This window comes from Protopterus annectens, chromosome 17.part0 (assembly GCF_019279795.1).
Source record: "Protopterus annectens isolate FY-2018-M chromosome 17.part0, PAN1.0, whole genome shotgun sequence".
NCBI classification, from domain to species: Eukaryota; Metazoa; Chordata; order Ceratodontiformes; family Protopteridae; genus Protopterus; species Protopterus annectens.
Window position 1 is genome coordinate 60,442,509 of NC_056751.1, and position 25,832 is coordinate 60,468,340.

A 25,832-nucleotide genomic window follows, 5' to 3' on the forward strand; every position below is an offset into this window, starting at 1 on the left:
GATGTATTCTACTCTGTGATTACCCTGAAAAACAGATGTATGTATTATAATTAAGAAAATAAACACAGTTGAACAGTGTTCCCTATGAAAAGACCCAATAGAGGCCCTGGCTAAAAGATAAACAATCTCAGTCACATAGTGTTTTTGCCAGGCATTACTATCCCAAGAAAGGGTAATAGTAAATAATTATGATGTCTGCTAAATCACATCACAGGCATTCTTTAACCATAGTATCTTGGCACCTACATAAGGGTTGAGATGGAAATGAGACAATGCAAAACAAATACAAAAACAAAGGAAAGTATGTCAAAGCTCCATAAAGTACAAACAGCAACAGAAAAAAAAACACAAGAATAACAAGTAAACTTTCAGTCACTCTGTTTATCCACATATTCATTTGTTGACAAGAAAGAGGGGATGATCCCAACAGATCATTTTCACTTATAAAGAAAAATGATAAAATGCATCCTGGCACATAATATAGTGTCAGAGAAACAAGAATATGAAACTGTTGCACAATAAATAACAGAATACAATTCAGCAGGTTCAAAACTCAGAAGCGGTGCAAACCCGGCAACTCAACAATCAATGCTATCTGCATCTGGCTTTATGACATGAAAGGATAAAGTCCTGACTGCAATAACCTGAGTTTAAGAATCTACTTGGGTGCTGGAAGAGATGGGTAAGGGAGGAAGGGAGATAAGCACTTAAAGTTTGTACATCTTGGAAAAACGTAGTAGTGATTTCTTGGTGGCCAGTTTTTCTTGTGCAAGTGAAGAGATGCTGGGAAGGATAAAGGTTTAGTGCTACCGAACTGGGGATTGTAGCCTTTGGTGACGAGCGTGTCGGTGTGTGTGTGTGTGTGTGTTGTAGCCTTTGGTGATGAGCGTGCCGGTGTGGGTGGGTGTGTGTGTGTGTGTGTGTGTGTGTGTGTGTGTGTGTGTGTGGGAATAGACTGAGAGGGCACAGGAGGACTCCATGGTGACACATACTAGCCTGGACAAGGGACAAGAACTTCCTTCCCCACAGCAACAAGTAAGCGAAGAGAGGGATTTGTGGCATGTTAGCGTGGAAATATCCTGGAAGGGTACAGGGGGATCCCATGGTGACACAGGTGCTCAAATTAGCCACCTGCAATTGGATTCAGGGTAACAAAGAAAATAAAACACATCTGTAGTTGCTACACAGCATAATTAGTTGCTACTAATGGGGGAAGAGCAGAACCATGTAGTTCCATGTGCAGGAAACTTGTATGGATGCCACAGAGCCCTGGTTATGGGGAACATCATAGTAGCTTGGACATGGAACAAGAACTTCCTTCCCCACAACAGGCAAGCAAGTGGAGGGAGGGACTAGTGGCAGAAGCATAAAACACCTTCATAGCTGCCTGGATAATGGCCCCTCTAGATGATTTGTCTTACTGGGAGCGGTTTGATGGCCTGCAGTTGGAAGGGGAAAGAGCACCTAGAAAAAAAAATATCTATGCTGTCTGCATACCCATGATACAGAAAAAGATGAAAAATAACTAAGACTGCAGCACCTGCCCAGTGCAGGTTCTGTAATAGCAGGTGAAGTTTCTCATTTTCATGGAACAAATCTCTCACAGAAGTGGGCAGGGCTGGGTGAAAGTAGGAAGTCAGAGGTAACAATCGAAAGGATAAGTCACTAAGAAAAAAGCCCTGACTCTAAAGAATGCTGGGACAACCTTTACCCCTTTACCATGCAAGTTCTCACCACTGAGAAATCGGAATGAACAGGGTGATCCATGAGATGTCTGTTTAATGGAGACCAGTAAGGAGGGACCCAAAAATAATTAAAGGAAAAAAAAATATTGCATTCTGAAGTGTTATACTTTTCATAGATTTTTCTCGATGGACCTCCCTTGAAAAGGGATCCTGCATGGCCCAGTCAGACTTCCCCAGTAAATAAATAAATAAATAAATAAATAAATAAATAAATTAATTAATTAATTACATAAACAAACAAATATTTCTAGCAGAAGCAATGCCATTCTAGACATTCCCATATTTAAGGAAGCTTACATCCGTAAAGGGCTGGTACTGTCCAGAAATGCAGTGCTAAATGCTATATGTAAGTTTTCCACTGCGTGCAAAGTAGTCAATGTGTAATACGAAGATACTTACCTGGTGTTAAAAGAGCTACTCCGCATACATCTCCAATAGCATAGGTACCCTTCTTATTTGTGTTCTGAAACTCATCTACCACAATATGGCCCTTCTTATCTAGATTCACTCCCTGGTGTGGAATAAAAAAAAAAACATATTTACATTAATATATGATCCCGTTTTATCTTTTAACGGCAAAAATTACTTCAGAGCATGAGACAGTTATGCAGTACTGAAATCTTTAAAAATTCTGCACCCACAAACTCAAAAAAAAGAACGAAGAATCTTGAAACAAAGAATCTTGAACAGATGTGGTACACAACAATGTAAAATAAAGGACAGACATTTCATGAAAGTTGCCGACTGTATACCTCTGACTAAGTTTCAGATTACAAAAAAAACAATTTCACTCATAACAGAAAAGCACTACTGTTGAAGTTTACTTACACAGGAAAAGTCTTCAGTCTGCCATACGTAACTCCAATCTGCTGTCTGAAAGGAGTTTCCTTTCTTATACCTGCTGCCAAACTGACTAAACATAAATGCACCAAGCTGTGATCGAAGGCAATGATTTGGGATAGCATTGTAGTTGACTCAGGGTATAATGCCTATCCTGCGGAATCGTAAACTGCAGTTAGGACTACTTACTTGTCCTGCTTTCATAAAAGAAGTTGGAGTATAATTTCCTAGTGCCCACTGGCTCCTGGAAGATACAACTGCTGAGGCAAGTTTAACTCACTCTGCAGACATGTTGTCCATAAAAAAGTATTCTGTTGCCGGCAGCCATTATTCTGAATGTCAGTCAAATGGATCCATCCCTCAAAGACATATAGAAGAAAATCATTCTGCAGTATTTCAAGTGACACTAGCTCACAAACTACATGTTTACTATTATATGAGTAGTGGAATGTCGCAAGTTATATCAGTAAGGAAAAAAAGTGAGCCTTACAGAAATCAAAACTTTAGATAGCAAACACCATCCTCCCACTTCATGAAGTCATGCTCTAGTGAGCTCAAAAAAGGGCAGGAAACAAAATGGGGAAATACTCAAATTTTATATTTCATAAAGTCTAAAATGCACACATAGACTTGGAACATCAACTTCACTACAGCACTTTCCTCAGGTTTAACTATTATATGCCATCATCACATGTAAACATCCCTGTAAGTAACAAATGACTTAGTGAATGTCACTGGCTTACATTTAGAAGGTGTCAGTTGCTTGTGATCCCATGTGTATACAGAAAAGTACAGTTGTGTACACTTACCATAAATGTAGATGTTCGAGTGTATTCACTGTTGCAGTCATCACACTTGGGTTGATTCCCAAAGCTGAGGAAGGATGGAGGTTAGTCAAGAAGTATTGGGGCTGGCTATCAGGCCTTGTAAGACTGCTGTGGCAAATCCAGCTCTGGATTTAGAAAAAAATAGGTAAGTGGTAATGCTTGGTAAAGGTGTGTACAGAACTCCAGGTTGCAGCTTCCAGGATGTCCCTGGTAGGGACTCCCCTGAGAAATGCTGTAGAGGTTGAGGTAGCCCTAGTGGAATGAGTTCTGATCCCCTGTGGGGTAGGTTTTCCATAGTGTTTGTAGCAGAAATGGATGCAGTGTGCTATCCATTTGGAAATGGTTTGCTTTGAAATGGCTTTGTCCTCTGCCCCTGTAGCAAAGCTGACTAGCAGCTGGTCAGATATTCTGAAAGGTTTAGTTCTGTTAAGATAGAACCTGAGCTGTCTGTGCACGTTCAAGGAGTGCAGAATCCTTTCCCCTTTATTCTGAGGATTAGGGAAAAAGGTTGGTAAATGGATGGATTGGTTTAAAGCCACACTGGATACCACCTTGGGCATAAATGATGGGTTAGTCCTGAGGGAAACCCTGTCCGCATGGAAAATAATGAAGGGTTCCACAGCCATTAGTGCCTGTAGCTCAGACACTCTTCTTGCTGAAGTGATAACTAGAAGTAAGGCTGTTTTCCAAGAGAGGAATTTTAACTCTGCTGCAGCAGCAGGCTCAAAAGGGGGAAGCCTTAACTTTTCTAGTACAAAGTTAAGGTCCCAGGCAGGGGTGGGAGCTCTCCTCGGGGGCCTTAAATTGTTAGCTCCTCTCAGGAACTGTTTGATGAGAGGGTGAGAAAATAAAGGTGGCTCAGTATTGTAATGAGCTGAGATGGCAGAGGCATGAATTTTAATAGATGAGAAGGATAGGCCTTTGTGGAGTAGCTCTGCTAAATAATCCAGGATTTGAGGTAAGGTGGGCAACAGTTGTGTCTTTTCCTTGAGACTGGCTCCAAGAACAATATCTTTTCCACTTTTCTGAATAGGATTTCCTAGTACTAGGCCTTCTGGCCTCAAGGATGATGTTCATCACCTGTTTGCTGAGGGCTGCTGGTGGTGTATTTGGGGAATAAGCCAGGCTGCAAGGTTCAGGGTTTGCAGCTGTGGATGCAAAGTCTGTTCCTCCTTCTGGGACAGCAGGGAGGGGGGCTCTGATGTAGGTGCTAGGGTGGCACTGCTATCAGACTGCATAAGAGTGGGTACCAGTGCTGGTGTGGCCCATCTGGGGCAATAAGTATTGTCCTTGGCCTGTCCTGTTTGATCATGAGTAGTACTTTTGAGAGGAGGGGCAGAGGGGGAAGGCATAAATTGAGAGTTTTTTTTGATGTAAAGGATAGGGCGTCCACTTTCCAAGCTTGGCTGTGGGGATTTCTGGTGCAAAATTTGTTCAATTGATGGTTTGGGGGGAGGCAAAGAGGTCCACCCTTGGAGTCCCCCACCTGTTGGTTAGACGTTTGAATGAGTTGGGTTCTAGTTTACACTCATGTGAGTCCAGTAGATTTCTGCTTAAGTCATCTGCCAGTGAATTTTGTTTGCCTGGCAGGAATTGAGCTTGCAGGTGCACTTGGTTGCTCAAGGCTGTGTTCCACAGGGGCATGGCTAACTTGCAGAGTGGGTAGGAATGAGTTCCCCCCTGCTTGTTTATCTACCACATAACTGTGATGTTGTCTGTCTTTATCAGTTGTCGTCCTGGAAGGATAAGGTATTTAAAGGCTGTCAGAGCATTCTGTACAGCTAACATTTCTTTTTGATTGATATGCAGGGGAATTTGTCCTGGGCTCCATTTGCCTTGAATGCATTTGCCTGCCATGTGAGCCCCCCACGCATAGTCTGATGCATCTGTTGTCAGGGTTTGGGCGGCGAGGGGTTGAGTGAAAGGAAGTTCCTTGTTGTGGTTGCATGCCTCTGCCCACCAAAGGAACTCTTCCCTTAGACAAGGAATGGTAAGAATCAGTGTTTCCAGGTCCTGAGAATGTTGACACCAGAGACTTTTTAAGTACCACTGAAGTTTCCTTATATGCAGTCTTGCATATGGAAATAGTAGAATACGTGAGGCCATGAACCCCAGGGCTTACAGTATTTTTCTTGCAGATAGCTGGGTTTTGGTGGCCATTAGTTTGAAGTAGTTTGTCAAATAAACCTGTTTTTCTGGTGTTAGGAATGCCATCTGGGAAGTTGTGCTCAAGCTGCTCCCAGGAATACAATCTTTTGGCTGGGCACCAGTTGTGATTTCTTTTCATTGATGGCGTACCCCAGAGAAGTCAGAAGTCTCTTTATAAATGCCAGGTGCTGAAGTAGCAATTCTTGGCTGTCCGCCTCAATTAGGCAATCATCCAGGTATGGGTAAATTTTAATATTTCTCTGCCTTCAGTACGCAGTGGCTGGAGCCAGGCACTTTGTGAATACCCTGGGCGCAGTAGATAAGCCAAAGGGAAGTGCAGAGAACTGATAGTGCATAGAACCTGCCCTGAAACGTAGATATTTCCTGCAAGATTCCCTTATGGGGATGTGCAGATAAGCTTCTTTTAAGTCTAGGGTGACTAGCCAGGCGTCCTTGGCTAGCACAGGAAGAAGCTGTTGCAAAGTCAACATTTTGAATTTTGGGACCACCAAGAAGGTGTTGAGAATTGACAGATCTAGGATAGGGCACCACGAGCCCTCTTTTCTGGGCACCAGGAAAAGTCTGGAGTAGAAACCCTGTCCCCTTTGCTCTACTGGCACAGGATGAATAGCCCTGATACTGAGAAGAGAAAGTACTTGCTTTTGAGCCCCTGCCCACTGGTTTGTAGGAAGGTCTGGCAACCTGCTTGAGGTTGGCAGTGAGTGGAAGTAGAATCTGTATCCCTGGGATACAATGTTTAGGACCTAATGGTCCTGGGTAATGGACATCCAGTTTTATACATGCAGAGTGAGTTTTCCTCCTAGGGGTGCAGGTACTTGGGCTTTGCTGGGAAGGAAGATAGACAAGTCATTGTGAACTATTCCCATAAGGGGGTGGCTTACCACTCCCTGTTTTAAAGGAGGGAGCACTCCATTGTTTAGATCTCTGCATACCCTGAGACTATAGTCCTGGTGGCCTGTTGCCCCTGGGTTTGGACTGAGAATGCCTGGGAGGGACTGGAAAGGACCAGTTTTTAGAAGGCCAATACCTACTGAATCTAGGTGGTTGCACCTGTAAGAAATCTTTAACAGTTTGCATAGATTTTGCTTTTTCCTCCATCTTTTTAAGAACTTCTTCTGCTTTTGTGCCAAACAACCTTTCCTGGTTTAATGGGGCATCTAGTAATTTTGCTTTGACATGGTCTGGCAAGATTTGCTCCTTCAGCTAAGCATGCCTTTAAGAACAGATTCAGTGACAGCAGCCCTGCAAGATGCTTCTAAGGCATAAAAACCACACTGTAAGGTATGTTTACTAACTTGGTTTGCAGACTGCATTAACTATTGTAAATCTTTATTTTCTGTACAATCTGGAAGCAACAACATTTTTTGTATAATTAGTTCCATAATATGCTGCTGGTACTTCAACATGTGAAACTGGCAATTCAAAGCCCTGATGGCAAGAGTTGCAGAGGTATATACCTTCTTACCCCATCTGTCTAAAACTCTAGAATCCCTTTCCGAAGGGGTAGGGTTTTTGGCTGTAGTAGCCTTAATGCCTTTAGGTCCCTGGGAAATAGTCTCTGGATCCACAGTGGGATTCTGAAAGAGGAATTTGCGAGAGTCAGGTACTCTGTAGTACCTGTCAGGCTTTCTAGGAGCTGGTGGTAAAGTATCAGGAGTAAGACTGGATTCCATGAAGACATCATCTACAATGTCCAGGACAGGGGGTATAGCTAGAGGCCTGTGCTGAGGCAAGTCTAAAAATTCTCTGAGCCTCTTTTTGGACTGAGGGTAGTCCTGACATTCCCAGTGGAAATGATTCTCTTAAATCATGCAAGGTTTCACCAAAAGAAAAGTCCTCTGGAGGGGAGGCAGAGGGTATGGAATCCTCTGCATCTGAATCCTCATAGGTAGATAAGGGTATGTCCTGGTAATCAGATGGATCAGAGTCATCGGACTCATGGTCTGTAGAATCAGAAGGAAAATCAATTCTTTGTCTTTTAGAAGGGGAAGGCTGGCTTCCCCTAATTAAAGTTATAAGGTCTTCAGCCATTCTAAGCATTTGTTTCTGTGGCAAGGTTGCTTCAGCATGTGCTTTGGACATCGTTTTTTTACGCATAGTGCACACTCTGGGCCTGAGAAACTCAGTATATTAAGTCAAAAACGAAGCTTACGGTTTAATGTGAACATCGGAAGGTCGGAATACACCCTCAGAAGCCGGTGCCTGCACAGTGGCTCCGGACCCATCCAAGGTAGAGACATCTGCAGGTTCCATAGTCGAAGAAGCATCTCACAGCATACTGGACTCCGAATGGGTCTCAGCAGAGGCCTGCAAATCTGTAGAAGTGGGTATCCAGGGCTGCAAAACCATCTCACGGAGTACCGACAGACTGGCGACTAGCTTAACGGAAGCATCGTCGGCAGTTTTGAACCTATGCAGTCTGTCTCTGTCTTTATCCTTACATTTTTTCAGAAGATCAGTAGTCGGATGGCTTATTGAAGCCATTTCGGAATACAGAGAATGAAAGCGAAAGAATTTAGTGACAAAGACAGCCTGATGATGAATAGTTCAGGCATTAAGCGAGGCACAAAACCTACAGCAAGGGATGTCGTGGTCTGTGCCTAAAAGGATGACGCAGTAAAAATGAAAATCTCTGTGAGGTATTTGCTTTCCACAGGCAAGACAGTTGTTAACTTTTTCTGACATCGGTTAGAGCAAGAAAAAAGGATCTGCGGGGTACTTCACTTTAGAAGACTTCAGGTTTGAAAGTCGAAAAATGAAAATTTCAGGAAGCGGACGACCGGCACTTGCAAACTGCTTCTGCTTTGGGCTCCCATGTGGCAAGAAAGGCTGGAGTAATGGCATCGGCTGCATGTTTTATACCCATGACGACCTGATGTTATGGAAGAGGCAACAGCATCCGACACAGAAATCCCAAGACTCTGATATTCGGGCCGACTGAGAGCTACCTGCAGGCATATAACCCAAGTGTGAAACTGCAACAGTGAAACATGAAGAACATCTCTATGTTGCTTAAAATAAGCATGCATCATCGGTAAGTATTACAAGCATCCTCAAATACAGATGCATTCTTTAAAACAGTCTTCAGGGTAATAACATCTGAGGACTTCTGGTATGGTGCAGCACTGAGTGGAAGCAGCTCTGCGGTGCTTGGCACCATGAAACTATGGTGTTGTTCTTCTTTCGGCTTTTCCCGGTTAGGGGTCGCCACAGCAGTACTCCGGTCCACTAATGATTGGCAGTAGTTTTTTTTTTACGGTGCCGAGGTGCCAGCCCGATGCCCATTCACACATGTCTTTCGAATGCCACTCAACCGCGGGGAGGACATGCAGACTCCACACAGAAGGCGCTCCAGCCGAGAATCAAACGGGAGAACCTCTTGCTGTGAGGTGGCAACGCTACCGCTGCACCACCGCTGGCACCATACCTAAGCAGATGTGCCAGTAAAACAGATTTAAAAGAAATCCATGAGTAAGGAAGTACATGGGTGCCAGGTTGGGTTGCCAAACAAAGTCAGGGATAAGAAAGAAAGGAGAAAGCTTTGCAGATGGTAAAAGCCAAGAAAAACAGGCAGCAGCGAGTAATGCTGGACACGATTTGACAACAGATAGTAAAAGCAAAACACACATTGCAATAAAACCTAGCAACCCAGGAAAGGAGAATTACAGAGTTGATAGACAGTCTAAATGATCGTGCCGCAGTACACCAGGACCTGCTCACTGAAAATGAGGAACTGAAAGCATGAACTGAATCAATTGAGGTCCAGCTAAACTGTTTCAAAGTCAAAACTGTCAACATGGAAGACAGAGCTAGGAGTAAAAATGTGAAGATAATAGGCATAGTTGAGAAATATGAGGGATTAGACTCTGTTAAGGCTATTAAGGATCTACTAGCTTGGTGGACTAACATTCCAACAGGGCAGACTTTGTTAGAAAGACCCCAATGGACTGCATGGCAGCCAGGAAATAATGATACAAGAAAAGCCTGTCCTTTGATTATTCGATTCCAGACATATGTGATGAAGGAGAAGATATTAATGGAACTTTGGAAACCAGGCAGAAAGGTGGGAGATCAACTGTATCAACAACTATATAAAGAAGACAAAAGCTTCAGGGTTAAGGAGAATGAGGAATGAGGGAGCCAGGGGTATGCAGAGTTGTCCAGGTTAAAAAAAAGAGGACTATCAGAAGCTGGCAGGCCCCAACAGAAAAACAAATAGAAATGGTATGGGAAAGAATGGTGAAAGGGAAGTTACCAGGAAGTGAGGGTCTGCCAATAGAAGTGTGGGAAATGAAAACGACAGAAGGGATAGCTAGCTAGATGGCTGAAATTAGTTAACAGAATAACAGAAGGGGGTGACACCACCATTAAAATCATAGAAAGATGCAATTAGATCAGCAGAACAATGCTGATACTAAATCATGATTATAAGTGCTTCTTGCAAATACATGCAGACAGATTAGGGAAATTGCTTTCAAGAATGGTACATAGGGATCAAACTGGGTTTGTGGGGGGACAGAGGATGATGGATAAATTTAATTAAGACCTTAATGACAGTATTGAAAGACCATAAAAGGAAAGAGGAGTTAGCACTGATTTCTCTGGACACTAAGAAAGCATCTGACCATGTGGAATGGGAACATATGTTTGAAACAGCAAAAAGGTGGGGGTTGCCTGAGAAATGGATGGATACAATACAATACAAGCAGTGTACTAATTAGCAAGAGCAAGGCTACTGGATACAATTAACATAGAGTGAGGCATATGGCAGGGCTGCCCTTTGATGTCACTCCTATTTAAAGTGTACATTGAACCCATGGTAGAAGCAATGAGGAGGTCAGATTTCAGGGGATTTATCTGGGAAGGTGACGAGAAAAAAATCATTTTATATGCTGACAATATTTTAATGGCACTAGCACATCAAGGAAAAGATTTGCAGAAAGTGTGAGAATGGATAAGTCATCAGGGTTCAAAATAAAATAAAAACAAAGGCAGTATTAATGCAAGGCATAAACCGTAACAGATGAGTAAGGGATGAGGGAGGTTAGTGGTAGGAGAAGATTAAATACTTTGAGATATGAATACAATAGATAAGCAAGTGAAATCCAAGTATTAGAAAGATTATAATAAAGCAAAGGAACAAATAGATATAGATCAAAGTGTAAGGGTAGAACAAATGTGTATAATCCCACAGTTTATCTACGCAGGGCAAGCATTTGGAAATGACCAAGGACAGAGATACTACAAAAGTGAAACAATTAATTAGAGACTATATTTGGGACAGGGAGAGGCCAAGAGTAGCCTGGGAAAGGATAACAGAATCAGTCAAAAAAGGAGGATAAGGAGTTCCAGATGTAAAGCCAACACTAGAAGCATGCCTGCTAGCCAGTGTACTGAGATTAATAGGCCTAAAGTATGAGGCGTACTGGAAGATGATTGGGAATACAAAGGAAGTTTGGAAAAAAGAAGGCATTTAATAGATACACTGCTAGAAACCAGAGGCAAAATCCTGTAACTGAAATGGATAAAAAAAGAAGTTAAAAGAGTGCTCATTACAAACTGATTAGACATACAGGGAAAAATTGGAGAGACAGAGTTGTTACAACTAGGAGTTTACAAAAGGATGTGAAAGCTAAAATCACACTATGGAAGTGGTAAACAAAACAGGACAGAGTAAGGTACAGACCCCAAGTTATAACTCCAAAAGAATAAAAGTGTTGGAGATTAGAGGGGAATTTCAATTAGTAGATAACCTAGAATGGGAACATCAGGGAGTTGGAAGCAAGTGAAAGAAAGTGGGAAGAGAGAATGGATATGGAGACAGAGAACAAGAACTGATATGGGAAACAGATATAAAAAGAATGGAAGGGAGACCAGTGAAGGGACTGCTGTAAATCAGGAGGAAGTGGATAAGGGGAGATACTGATAAAGTTAATGAAAAGCATGCGGTACAATGGGAGCAAGATTTAGACATGACTACTGAGAATGGAGAGAGGGTAGAAATGTTAAAATTGCCCATATATATTACTAAAGCCCACAAATTTAGAAGCCTCACATAGAAATGCATACACAAATATTTCTCCTCCCCATCTAGACTATTCAGGATGTTCACGGGGTGAAAAGCACATGCTGAAGATGTGGGAATGGGAGGGGCACACGGCAACATATATTTTGGAAATGCCCTGAATTACTGGATTATAAGACAGAACTGTAGATCTTTTCCTGTTAGGCTATCAGAAAGAGACGGCTGCAGAAGATAAAGAATTATTGGCAATGATCATGAAGGTAGGGAAAAAAGCAATAACATGAAAATGGGAAAAATTCCGAACCTCCCAGGGTGGAAGAATTAGTGGAATTAAAGAGACAATGTGAAGAGGAAGACAGGAGAGGAGAGAAGGAAAAGAAAAAACATATGACAAAATGGCATAACCGGACAAAAGATGTGATGGATATGGATGAGAAGAGGAAGGATAAAAGGGAGCAGATTAATGATCTAGTTATAAGGGGGATAATGTGTACATAATTCTATTAAAGACCAATGAGGATGAGTTAAAATTTATGAAGGTTGGGAGGAGAAAGTAATTTTTTAAAGTAAACACAGAGCATCAAATTAAGATAAAAGATACAGTATTTATCTATATGCCTTCACTTTTTCTTATAAACATTTTTTTCTCTCTATGGTAAGCACTAGCCACAGTGTAAACTGAAAGTAAAATTGAAGTCAGTGGAATATGGAAAATGCATAATGCATGAGAATTGCACTGTATCTAACACTAGAACAATGACTTGGAAATAAAGGTTAACGTTAAAAAGGCAATATCAGCTGAAAGGCTGATTTCTGCTCTTGAACATACAAAGTAGCAGAAGATTGCTTTGACATCGTTCCAACAGTTTGATCTGTACAAGTGGATCTGGAAATAAACATGAAAGTAAAGGCATGGATGTAAATGGAAACTCCAGATTTGTACACCAATGACTCCTGCTTACCCCTACCCCCAAAATAAAATAACTTACTTTTGTTCTATGACATACCCTTATATTCTGTATGTGTAATGAGACAACTAAATTAAAGTTTGACACAAAAAACCTTTACAGAGGTAACTCATAATATAATAAAACGACTTTACTGTGGACACATTTACCTCTTTGCTGCCTCAGCTGTACTATTACTTGCTTCATTTATGGGTTTGAAAACTCACCATTGAGCTCCTTTTAGCTAGACATATTGTTGCCCCCTCAGAAATTAATTTGTACACCATGTCTCCCCTTCCCCCTTCCAAGAGAACCAAGCTTCAATCCAACAGACTGCTCTTTCCAAGGGAAGAAGCAGCTTTGATACAGCAAACCACCATGGGTAAACTCAGATTTAAGCATGCAATAAGTACAAGAGCTCCAACCGTAGCCTTAGTATCAGTGTTTGCTTCTTATCAGCAACGCAGGTTCAGTCCCACGTTTTAATGGATGGAGCTGATTTAAAAGAATTAACTTTGACAATTTGTGAATTCTAATATTATAAAGAAATATGAGGGTGTTGCTTCTTCCAGAGCTCTTGCAATGGTTGCTAGTAACAGCTGGTAAGTGTGCAATGACATTACTACAATCTGCTCATTATATACACACATAGTACAGGAGTTACTAATTCAGTCCACAACAACTGAACAGTCTGTACCTTTTTTGTATAGTATCCATTCCTTCAGTGGGACTGTTTAGACATGGATCTCAACTTGCACCAACATAAGGAGAATTATACTGACATTCCTCAGTGTGGAATGAAGCGTACAAAAATATAAATCAAATCTGTTGTGGCATAAAAATATAAATATAGCACCTCTTACCAGTTTCTCTAGATTAAGCCCCTTCGTGTTTGGGTCCCGACCAATAGCCCACAGAAGGCAGTCAACCTGCTTGATTGTGCTGATCTCAGTTTGTTGACCTGGCACAGCAGTCACCACAGTTACTTCTAAACCATCAGCAGCCTTTGTGACAGATTTAACCTGTATGGAGGGACATAAACACAGGATGTCAAGACTGAAAAAAAATCACAGAGTAAAATGTTCCATGTTCTACTGAATTTAACCTGTGAGAATAAAGAGAAACACAGGATTTTATAACAAAACAAAATTACTCATAGAATAAAATGATCCATGTACTACTTCTAGTTTGAAGACTGCTACGGGGAAACTGGTTCCTCAAAACCAAAATGTACAGTCATATGTTTCACTGCTTTCATAAGTGCTTTTAAAGCAAAGTTTAAGCATTCCAAAAATGTAAAACTCTTGGATGAAAGTCAAATGCAAATAACACATAACACATTTATAACTCAAAACAGATAGATCCTCAGTTCTGTGCAATATTACAGAAATTCTACTAACTATACAATGAGACATCACAGGCCTCCTTACCATCAATATAGGATTATTATTTTTTTTGTAAATTTTCTCCTCTGTTTGTAAAACAGTGAGAAACCAGAGGGCTTTTTTTTAATCTTTACATTCCCAAATACATGTCCAATACAGCCCAAGGTGTGGGTGATTAATGTAGATGAGAGAGAGCTTTGTCATCTGATTCCATGAGTGAAACTGTCTCCTTGTAGGCAGACACCTCTGTCCAAGCTCTGGTTTCCACCAAGTATTTAGAAAAGAAGTATATATGCCCCAAACTCTGCCTCCTGAGAGAAGTAAATGGCTTAGCCACATCACTTCTCTCCCTCCCCTGCCAGCAGATCCAGAATCTGGGCTTGTGCCTGATCTCAAATCATCTGGTTCACAGTCAGTGCTCCATTCCTCTACTCCGTGGAACCGGTACTCAAACTTCTGCTCTTACTTTAACATCAATCCAACATTGAGCCCAAGAAGAACAAAACTGCACAGCTTTCTTTCCACAGGAACATTTGTTAAATGCTTGCTAAAGTATATTTTTCCAAGACACAGAGAAAACTATAAATATTATATTTTAACATGGTACATGTTATTTACCTGTGTATACTTCCGAACATCAATATTAGCATTTTGAAGTTCTTCTGTGCAGTTTGAACTTATGAGCGAGTCAAAATTTCTCAGCACCTGGATAAACAAAGCAGCAATTAGTGAAAAATAAAACTCCACAGCACTCTGTAGTCACAACTGCCATTTCCTCATCACTTGACTTAATTACAAGAGAAACCTAGTAACCGGCACAATGTAAAATATGATTTGAATATAATGCTTGTGACTTGTCTGTATTTCCTCATTTATAAAAATCATTCCTGTTCAGTGGTGAAACCAGGGAGAGATCTTATGGAAGGGCATTCACGTACAATAGCCACGGCCAGTTTAAAGTATAAATCTGATGTTGTTAATCTTCTTTCCATTCATCACTGATGGGGGTTCGGTTCCGAGCCCTCAGAACTGAGTCGGCCTCTTTACCAAGCTCGCTCCAGCCAAAAAAACTCTTGAGTTAAGCCTCTACTCAGAATGCCCTTCTCCCTGTTACCTCAGATCTCGTTTGCTGCGAAGCTGTAAAGCCACGTTTCAGCCGAGTTCTCAGCTAAGTGGAACTTTATTTGATATTTGTGTGAAAGTTTTTCTAAATCTTCATATTTTATTGAGCAATTAGTATTTTTAGAGTGTTTTCTTCTGTATGATCTTACTTTTTTCTTCTCTACTCTACCCGTTTTACCATTGGTAAACTTTTAAGTACCATTGTTGGTGCGGCCTTTCCTCCCTATCCTTGTGGTATTCCTTCAATACCACTGCTGGTATTGTATTTTCTGTTTCACCTATTGGCTTTGGTTTTAGTAAGTTGTGTTCTCTCTTCTCTACACATCTGTATTGATAATTGTGACTTCTTTGAACGTTGTTTGACTAACTGGATCATACTGTTGGCCTGTAGTATCTCGTTCTAAACATGTCTGATAAGAAGGGTACTTCAGGTTTTAAGCATTGTGCTTCATGTAATGGCAAGTTACCTAATAGTGATTCTCACGATGACTGTATGTACTGTTTGGGAGTGCCCCACCTTTCGGTGCAGCCTCCGTGTGACATTTGTCATAGTTTCAGTCAACGCACTCTTAATGAGCACAAAAATAAACTGATTCTAAAGGGGTTACTCACGTCTCCCTTTTCAGAGGCCATTTCTGCGATAGAGGTCTCAACCCCTCCTACTAAACAAAAATAGGTCCCACTCTGTTCCATCCTCACCATTGGGTGATCAGGGCAAGCCTGTAAAATCTAAGGCCCCAAAGTTGTCTTTGGAGCATAAATCTGCCTCTACGGCTCTGTCTTCCACAGCTTTGAGCATCTCGAAACCTTCGATACTGGTGCCAGTTTCGGCACCGGTCCTGCCTCTGGCACCGATTATAGACCTTACTATGCCTACTTTGACTTCGGCTCAGGGCACACCTTCAACTACTTCGTTAGCTACCATTTTGGAACCGACCATTTCGGCTTTGAGTGCCACTTTGGCACGGAGTGTTGTATGGACTTCACGGGAATTGACCCCTCTACTACTGGTCTCGAAACTTGAGACCTCGGTGCCGGTAGACCTTGCACCACGGACCAGATACTTTAGAGCCATTTCTGGGCCAAGTGTATAGCCCTTTCATTGAACGTCCTGACTCTCCGTCCGGAGTATCCACTAGATCCATCAGGAGCCTGTCTGAACACGACGTGGTGCATCTTGTGGACCAGCTTTTGTTAGCCAGGCAAGGCAGATACCCACACTTTCTAAGACCCATCCACCTGCAGGATTTGGGTTGACCTATCCATGGACTCCACCTTACACTCCTCCTTCGACCATTCCAGTTCTGAAGCCTTCTGGGGATTGGGGGATGGGTGTTTCGACCAGTGGCATAGAGCCTTCTCCTCAATTCCATCCTCGGTGCCAATAGCCATGTTTGCACCAATCCTGCTTGAGGCTCCACAGGGGCAGGCTTGTCAGAGCAGGGTGTGACCCTGGTTTCGAGGTTGTTTTTCTCAGTTCCGGGCTCCCATCCCTCTTGGGGCGGGCCTGCCTTCTGCGTGATGGAGAGGGCTCTTGCTTCTGGCAGCACTCCTTTGATGTTGGAACCCCAGTTTTCACCCCCTGAGCTACAGCTGTCACAGACCACCTCCCTGGGACACTGGGCAGAAAAGCTGCAAGATACCCCTATTCAGGGTAACCGCTCCTCCAAGTCCTCCTCAGAGACCCCCACTGAGGAGCCCCCTCGGAAGAGGATATGCAAGAGGAAGCATGTGGATTCACATGAGGAGTCCTTAACTGAAGACATAGATTACGATGATGGTGAAGGGTCCCCTCTGTCGCCTCCTGATGATGTCTCCTTTGGAGACATCCTGGAAATACTTAAGCAGAGAGGTGACTGGAAGCCCTCCAACCCTTTGAGAAGTTTGTGTTCCTGCAGGCTTTCCATGCCCAGCCTTCTACCTCTTGGGTGACCCCACCTGCCGCCGAACTCGTCCAGCTCATTGTGCAGTGCGCTTGGAAGAACCCTGATTCCACTGAGGCGATCCCTCAGAGACCAGACAAAATTCTTTCCCCTCGCGAGGAGAACCCCCATTGGTCCAAAGGGTTACCAGTTGATGCTTTGGTGGTGGTGGCAGCCACGAAGAAGGACATAGCTGAGGAAAGTCCCGCTGTCCATCCGCCCAACAGGAAGTCCCGGGTGGTGGACAGACTTGGGAAGCTTGTTTTGCATCAGGAACCTTTGCCATACGGTCCCTGAACTATTTGGCACATTTTACGAGGCTCCAGTGGGACTTGATCTCCGAACTCTCTGCAACACTTGCAGGACAGTTGTCTGACGAGGTCAGGGACAAAGTGGCCTCACAGCTCGCAACCCTGGAATTGACATCCAACTCGTCCATGAAGTTGCTTTCACAAGCGACCGAAGGGGCGGCTAGAGCAGCGGGTTCAGGCATTGTCATAAGGCGTCATGCCTGGGTGCGCATTTGTGACCTAGCGGACCCCTTCAAGTCTTCCTTTCTGAATGCTCTCATTGAAGCTTTGTCCATTTTTGGCTCCAAAGTAAAGGACACACTAGCCAGGTGCGAGCAAGATGGAAAGACCCTGTCTGCCATAGGCCTATGGTTTTACAATCCTCAACGTACCTTCTCCAGGAATCAGAGGAGTGGGAAAATGTGGCACAAAAAAATCTCAGGGTCCTTTCCATGTCAAACATGGTCATGATACCCCCAGGGGCAGAGGGGGTAAAAATTCCAGAAGACACCTCTACAGAGGCAGAGGGGGGGGTCTTCATAACCAAGGCTCCAGGGACTACCTTCTCTGGATAGCCTTATCAGTGCTCCTGAGGAGCAGCCCGACTGCTTACCTCTTCCTGACGTTCCATCCAGTCAAAGGGAAGCAGCAGCTTCAGAGATAATAAAACTGTCTCAAAAAAAGAGTCATCCAACCAGTCCCACCAGACCAACACGGATCCGGATTCTACTCAAGATTCATTTTGGTGCCAGAAATGACAGGGGACTGGAGACCCATTTTGGATCTCAGCAGCTTAAATAAGTCTGTCACCCAAACCAAATTCCAGATGGTCTCGGTTCGGTCCATTCTCCCTTTTTTAAGGGAAGCCAATTGGATGTACTCAATAGATCTCCAGGATGCGTATTACCACATCAAAATGGACAAATGCTCCAGGAGTCTGCTTTGCTTCCAGCTAGGGGCCAGTCATTATCAATTTTGCGCCCTGCCGTTCGGTCTCTCTACAGCCCCCAGAGTATTCACGAAGTGCATGGCAGTGGTCACAGCTCACTTGAGACTACAAGAATTCTGGGTGTTTCCATATTTGGACGACTGGCTCCTCACCACCCCCACCAAGCATTTTCTGGTAACAGCACTGGATTATACACTCTCTCTCTGGCAAAAATGTTGGGAATAATGATACAGTAGGAGAAGTCAAACCTTACTCCTACACAAAGAATAGAGTTCATTGGAGCAGTGTTCAATAATCATTCCTGTCTAGTATCACTTCCAATTCACATACTTCACTGTTTGAGGCTTCAGCTCCGAGTGACACTCTCTCAAACAAAAGTCTCTGCAACAGAAATTCTTCAGGCCCTAGGTTCTATGGCAGCTTCGATCTCGATACTGCCTCTAGCAAAGCTACATATGCAGATCCTGCAATGGCTCCTTCTTTGTTAATGGTTCCCAAACTATCACCCCCTCTGTTACTAGATTAGAATAACCAACTCCTGCAAACAGAACCTCCTTTGGGGAATGAGGCCAGATGTAGAACTTTGGAGTTACCCATTCTAATCCCCTCAGCCCAGAGCCATCGTGACCATGGATGCTTTCATGATTGGGTGGGGGGGCCATTTCCAGGGGAAGACAGTCCAGGGCACATGGTCCACCTCAGATGCCCACCTGCATATCAATGTTCTGGAACTGAGAGCTGTGCTGTTAGCATTGCAGGCCTTTCATTCGGCTCTCCCTTCCAGGACAATTGTGATTAAGAAAGGACAATATGTCAGTGGTCTGGCATAGCAACAAACAAGGAGGAACCAAGTCCTACCCCTTATGTTGAGAAGCCATGAGAATTTGGCAGTGGGCGATAGCTTCCAACCTCTTTCTGACAGCAACGCATATCCCGGGGAGCTCCAACATGATTGCGGACAAACTGAGCAGATGCATCCTCATGCCTCACAAGGAGTCTCTCAACCCCGAGGTGGTGACTGAAATCTTCAGCCACTGGGGCCAGCCTTGCTGCGACCTCTTCACCTCCCCATCGAACAACAAGTGCAGCAGCTATTTCACCCTACTTCTCCCGGAGGGGGAGTCACCGAGGGACACTCTAATCCATGATAGGCCCACGGGACTTCTTTACACTTTTTCTCCCATCCCCCTGATTCCACAACTTCTCAAGAAAGCTCTTCGGTTGAGATGCAAGGTGATCCTCATAGCTCCATTCTGGCCTTGACAAGTTTGGTTCCCCTTTCTTTGGCCTCACCTAATATACCCGCCATGGATTCTGGGCCCTCTACCAGATCTAATTACTCACCTCCAAGGGTGAGTCACCCAAGTCTGTCCAGTCTCAAGCTGACGGCTTGGTTTCTCCACTTCCATTAGTTGCCAGGCAAGCAAATCTCTCCTCGCCTGTTCAAGACATCATTCTGGCCTCTCATAAACCATCCATCAGAAAACTATATCAGGATAAATGGAAAAGGTTCTTCAGCTGGTCTGAGGATAACAGGCTAAACCCTTATTCGGCTCCAGTTACTGCAGTGCTTCAATACTTGGCTAAGTTTTTTTGATAATGGACCCTCTGCCTCTACTGTACGAGTACACCTAGCGGCAATTTCTAATTTCCACAATGGTATAGATGGTACTCCTCTTATTTCTTTACGCCTTTGCAAGGCATTCCACAAGGGAACCTCTCATATCAGGCCTCCTATCAGACAGCCTGTGGAACCATGGAACCTCACTTTAGTCCTTCAGTCTTTGACTCAAAAACCTTTTGAATCTGCTGCGAAGTGTGACCTAAAGTTTTTGTCTTGGAAATTCCTGTTTTTAGTAGCCATCACGTCTGCCAGAAGGGTCTCAGAGCTACAGACTTTGTGTATCAAGAGGCCCTATCATGTCTTTCTTAAAGACACAGCATCACTTCGGACGAATTCATCCTTCCTTCCCAAAGTTGTTTCTGAATTCTCCATAAACCAGACCATTGATTTACCAAATTGTGCCAGTAGAGGAGAGTACTGCCTTCACTCCTTAGATGTACATAGACAATTGAGGTTTTACCTACACAAGACCAAACCTATCCATAAATCCAAACAGCTTTTCATCTCTTTTTCTGGGCCCTGAATGGGAGAGGCTGTTTCCAAGGTTACATTATCTAAATGGCTAAAGGACTGCATACGCTTCATCTATTCCCACAGCAACGAACCTGTGCCAAAAGTTAAAGCACACTCCACTAGATGTGTGGCAACATCTGTAGCTTTTCATTCCAGGGCTTCCATGGATGACATCTGCACAGCAGCCACTTGGGCTAAGCCTCATACTTTTATCAATCATTACCAATTGGACTTGATCTCCAGAGGGAGAGATGCCTTCAGCTCAATGGTACTCAAGACTATTCTTCCATAACGGCCATCCATGGACCTCAAGGTAGCTTGGGATTCTGTCCCATTAGTGATGAATGGAAAGAAGATTAACACCATCAGATAAAGAAGTTATGTCTTGCCTTAACATTCCATCTGTGTTGTTCATCTGCTTTCATTCATCACTTCCCACCCTTTTTCCCCCTCCAAAGGCTCCTGGGGTTGCTTTGGGTCTAAGTGGTGCCCTAGGGTTTTTGCGCAGAAGTGGCCTCAGCTTTACTTCTCTTTCTCTAGCAAAACTCGATCTAAGGTAACAGGGAGAAGGGCAGAAGGGCATTCTGGGTAGAGTCTTAGCTCAAGAGTTTTTTTGGCTGGCGTGCGCTTGGTAAAGAGGCCGACTCATTTCCGAAAGCTCGGAACCGAACCCCCATCAGTGATGAATGAAAGCAGATGAACAACACAGATGGAACATTATGGCAAGACATCATTTTTTTTTACTTGCCTCTATACTGGACCACAGGCTACAGACCACATTTACAATGGCAGTAAATAGTGATCAGAAGCGATATGTACAGGACCAGTATATGGCTAATGCAGTCTGTCAAATTATTCTGCTGTAACAGCAGAGAAAACTTCTATTACTTTCATTTCATCCTACATAAAGGCTTGATTCAGCCCATTCTTTAGGAATCCCAGTTATTTTAATAAACCATTACAAAGACTGTATAAGTAAACTAAAGGCCATATTTATCAAGGGAATCTCTAGGCCATTAATGCAGAGAATGCTATAAAACAAGTATGCTCTCTATCTTAAAATGTATTCACATTTTTTCTAGAACCATTTCTTACAAAGGCAATGAGTGTAAGGCTAGATGTATTTGGTCTGGCTATAAGAAGGATCAGCATAAAAGCAAGGAAAAATATTCACTTTTATTTGGTACTAGTAAGGTATACGGGTCCAAATGGCTCAGTTTCAGTCATGTCTGGTCATAAAAATTAAAAAAAAAAAAATACAAAATGAGAAAGTAAAGTATAGTACAGATAATGAGGTCAGAGACTACAGAAAAGTAGCCGTTAGTGCAAAGAAGAATCACTCAGAACACAATAAGGTCATTAGCTCTTTAAGCTTTGACCCTTGCATCCCTTACAGACATTTTATTTAATTGATTTAATTACTGACATTTGTTTACCGGGAAAGTCCAATTGGGTCCTCTATACCTATTTTCGGGAGAGGTCCGGGAAGAAAAGTTCCTAGTAAATTAATAGAATTTACATGAAAGCAGACAAAAAGAAAACAAACTTAACAATAATATTAGTTACAATTTAAGCAGTAATGCCCAAGTCAAAGATAGTTTTTTTAGAACAATTAATGCAGGGAAAAAAATCACTTGGAAGATAACAGTGTAGAAGACAAAACCGTATACAAAGAGTTTATCAGGACAGCTATTTGACAGACTTGTATCAAGTGTTGCACAGAAGGAGAAAGATAATGTAGACAGTGAATTTAGGGTTATTCTAGGCATTTCATAACCTTTGAATCTCTCCCTTACTCATTGTACCCAAGTTAGGTAGCTCTACTAGGCTATGTGAACTACTCTACGCATTCAATAAGACTAATGTCCACCAAGTGCAACAGACATTAGAGGAAATGTTAAACAACATGAAAAAATACCTTAACTAATTACAGCAAACTTCAAAAGGGAGCCACATACAGGCATGTAAAGTTAACAGTTAAGTAGATACTTGTCTGCATTTTCTCAGTCTGGTAAGTCTGTCTGAATTCAGGGTGATGTCTTTTACAATGAAGTACAGCCATCACCTTCAAAAGGATAACAGATGGGCATTGCAGATTAGGATGAGGCATACCTGAATTACCTTAATTTTGTCATCAAAAACAAAGAGAAACTGCCTTACCTCAGGGAAGTGCAGGACAGGATAAGACAGATAAGTTAATGGTGATAGTAGAAGAGTAGCCGGTAGCTATGGATGAAGGGACCTATCTACGTTTTATGTTAGGGTAGGGGAAATTTTGGTGCCAAACCAGGTAAAAGCTTAGACATCATAGGCATAGCCTAGACTATGGCTACAGAACATTGTGATGAGTGGAGAGTATTCGAGATTTGTGGCTAGTCATACCACACTGAAAGCTCCCAATATGGCCTGCTTAAGAAGAAAATATGAAGATAGATGAATAGAGATGAAGCCTTTAAGAACATTTCATTACAAGTCAAAAATGTCCATAGGTTCATAGGAAAGTACTAGGCCAACTGCCCTTGCAGGCCATTTTAAGCCATGCCATTTTCTCTTTATGCGCTCAAAATAACCTATCCCATTTGGTTATCAAAAATGTCCATAGGTTCATAGGAAAGTACTAGGCCAACTGCCCTTGTGGGCCATTTTAAGCCAAACCATTTTCTCTTTATGTGCTCAAAATAACCTATCCCATTTGGTTATAGATTGGCCTTACCCATCCCATGGTCGATAATTATATATTACCCCTAAAGATAATAATTGGGATTGTACCATAGATAGTTTGAGGGAACCTACACATGGGATAAGGGATTTCAGAGCTGCATCTGTCCATTAGTAATACAGGGGGCAGTCATGGGTTAAATTTTCTGTTTCACATCCATACATCTAAGCTGAGTTTGTAAACAGATAGGGATGAACTTTGTTTTATGTGGATGGGGAGTCTGTTACACAGCAGCAGTATCTTCTGTGAAATATACCTGCCCCTTAAAATTGTTCTGGTGATGTTGCAGAAGAGGTTTAGATTCCTAGCTTGAGTATTTCTGATGCCATTTGACATGCTGATGTGCAGTAAATCCAAAAGTAATAAAATGGAGGATACCTTGTATGCCAGACACAGGTCATGTCTTACCAGTTGGTAGGATACTGAGTATAATGACAGGGTTTGTGTCATTCCATGTAGGACATGATGTTTAGGCCTTGTATCCTTTTAATAAGGTATCCCTGTGGGCATTCCAGTTGTTGCATGTGTCTGAATAGATACATGCCATAAGGGGAATTATATTCCATGACTGGCCTAATGAGGGTGGAGTAAAGGGAAGACAATAACATCCCTAGATCTAGATATAATCCCTTTGTTTATAAGATGTACAATATAGAATACTTTCTTACAACAATATGTAACAAATGTGCTACATATATCCCAATATCAGTCAGGTATGACTACAAGAGACCTTTTGTTGTAAGCCAAAGAAACACATGCTATGGCAGTGCTAAACTGTGTGTTAAACCAGTAAAAAAGTCAACCTATTTCATATCACATAAGGAAATTTGTGCCTAAATAGCAGGCATATTTCCCTGTAGAAAAACATTAGAGTGGACCATGAAAACCCAAATGGGGAACACAACTGTCAGACTACTATAATGGACCATACCATAACAAACATATTAATGACAATGTATTAGACAGGACAGGACCACAATATGTAGCCTCTGTTCACCTTGTAAATTTATCTTACAAACCAAGGTTTATGCACACCACTTCACATTCTGAGCATTTCAGCCCTTTATGGTGAGTTTAAGGCAGCAAAGGCTGTATCCGATGGCAGCAAAGACTGGATTCCACCCACTCTCCAGGTCTTATCTAAAGTTAGTACTGCTGAAAAGTAACAACATGGACACATAAATGGAAATGTTTAGTACATGCAGTCAGGTTCTATGATTGCATTAGAAGCTTTGTATCCTGCTCATAGGTTCATAGGTAGGTACTAGGCTATCGGGCCCAAGGGCCTAAGTAAGCCTAGCCAACAAGGTTCCCTGGCTTACGTCCCCCAAGAAAGTTATTTTCCTGTGCCTCTGTCGAGCAGAGCCACAGACGTGATCCCCGGGGTATATTTCCTATTTCCCATCCATTCATCAAGATTTTTCTTGAAGAGTGCTAATGAGGAACTTTGCTTGACGTAGATGGGTAGCTTGTTCCAGACTATGGGAAGTCTCTGGGACAGGAATCTATCCCTCCAGCATGTCCTGTTTATTGTGGTGACAAGGTTTAGGTCCCTAGACCATGTAGCTCGGCGGGATTGGGATTTCTTTAGGTGTAGCATGTCCAACAGCTCTGGGTTTGACATAGCTTTATATGTTAGGCAGAGATCACCTTGGAGTAGTAGGCGATATGCTACGGAGTAAAGCTGGAGTTTTTTGAGACGGTCAGTGTAGGGAATTTGCTTGAGGCCAGTAATCCTCTTTGCAAGGTACTTCTGTGGCCTTTCCAGCTGCTGCAGATGTCTTGTGAGGTACATTCCAAAAGGGGCGTTGTACTCTATAATGGGTCTAATGAGTGTCGAGTAGAGGGGAACAATGACGTCTTTTTTTCCTGGATGAGAACCCTTTTGTGATGAGGTGTGCCACGTAGAAGGATTTCCTGACTACTGTGGCAATGTGATTATCAAAGGAGAGCCTACTGTTCACCTGGATCCCAAGGTCTCTTATCACACATTCGGTGTTAAGTAGACTGCCGCCTATGTGGTAGTTCATGGGTACAGAGTTTTTACCAAAATGGATGACACTGCACTTTCTGGCACTGAGCTTGAGGCCATGGCTCTGACACCAGACATCTGTCTCAGTGAGACCCTGCTATAGGATGTCCACATCATTTGGGGACTTGACTATGGCTCCTAGTTTGCAGTCATCTGTGAACTTCGTTACCCAAAGGCCTTCTGTGTTAGCCTGTACTTCAGAGAAGTAGATACCAAACAGAAGAGGCCCCAGGACTGAACCCTGTGGTACTCCACTTGTCACTGGTTTGAAGTCAGATTTGGAGTCTGCAACTTTTACAGTGTGGGTTCTGTCAGTGAGCCAGCTGGCAACCCATCTTGTGACGTAGGGATTTATACCTAGTTTGGGGAGTTTAGCTATAATTCCAAAATGGGGGATGGTGTCGAAAGCCTTGGCGAGGTCAAGATAGGCTGTGCGAACCACCTTACCCTTGTATATGGCTTTGGTGACTGCCTCAAAGAAGTCGATCAGGTTGAGGAGGCATGATCTGCCTTTCACAAACCCAAACTGGGTGGGGTCCAGAGTTTGGAGGTTACCAGTGTCTTTGTTTATGAGTTCCATGATGATACGTTCCATGGCCTTGCAGACCAGGTCATCAGGCTAATAGGGCGATAATTCCTGGGATCAGTGGCAGCTCCCCCTTTGTGGAGTGGGATAACTGTTGCTGTCACCCATTCAATGAGCACAAAGCCTGACATGAGGCT

At 42.8% G+C, this 25,832-nt stretch overlaps 1 protein-coding gene across 1 annotated transcript in view; it reads right to left on the minus strand.

Annotated features, from left to right (window-relative positions):
* Positions 1-25,832, minus strand: part of GSR (glutathione-disulfide reductase) — a 300,254-nt gene that overhangs the window by 98,247 nt on the left and 176,175 nt on the right. The window contains exons 8-10 of the mRNA XM_044059619.1: positions 14,557-14,643; positions 13,417-13,575; positions 2,145-2,256 (exon numbers count right to left, since the gene is read on the minus strand). Of these exons, the coding sequence (XP_043915554.1) occupies positions 2,145-2,256; positions 13,417-13,575; positions 14,557-14,643 (358 nt within the window). The remainder of the gene's footprint in view (positions 1-2,144; positions 2,257-13,416; positions 13,576-14,556; positions 14,644-25,832) is intronic.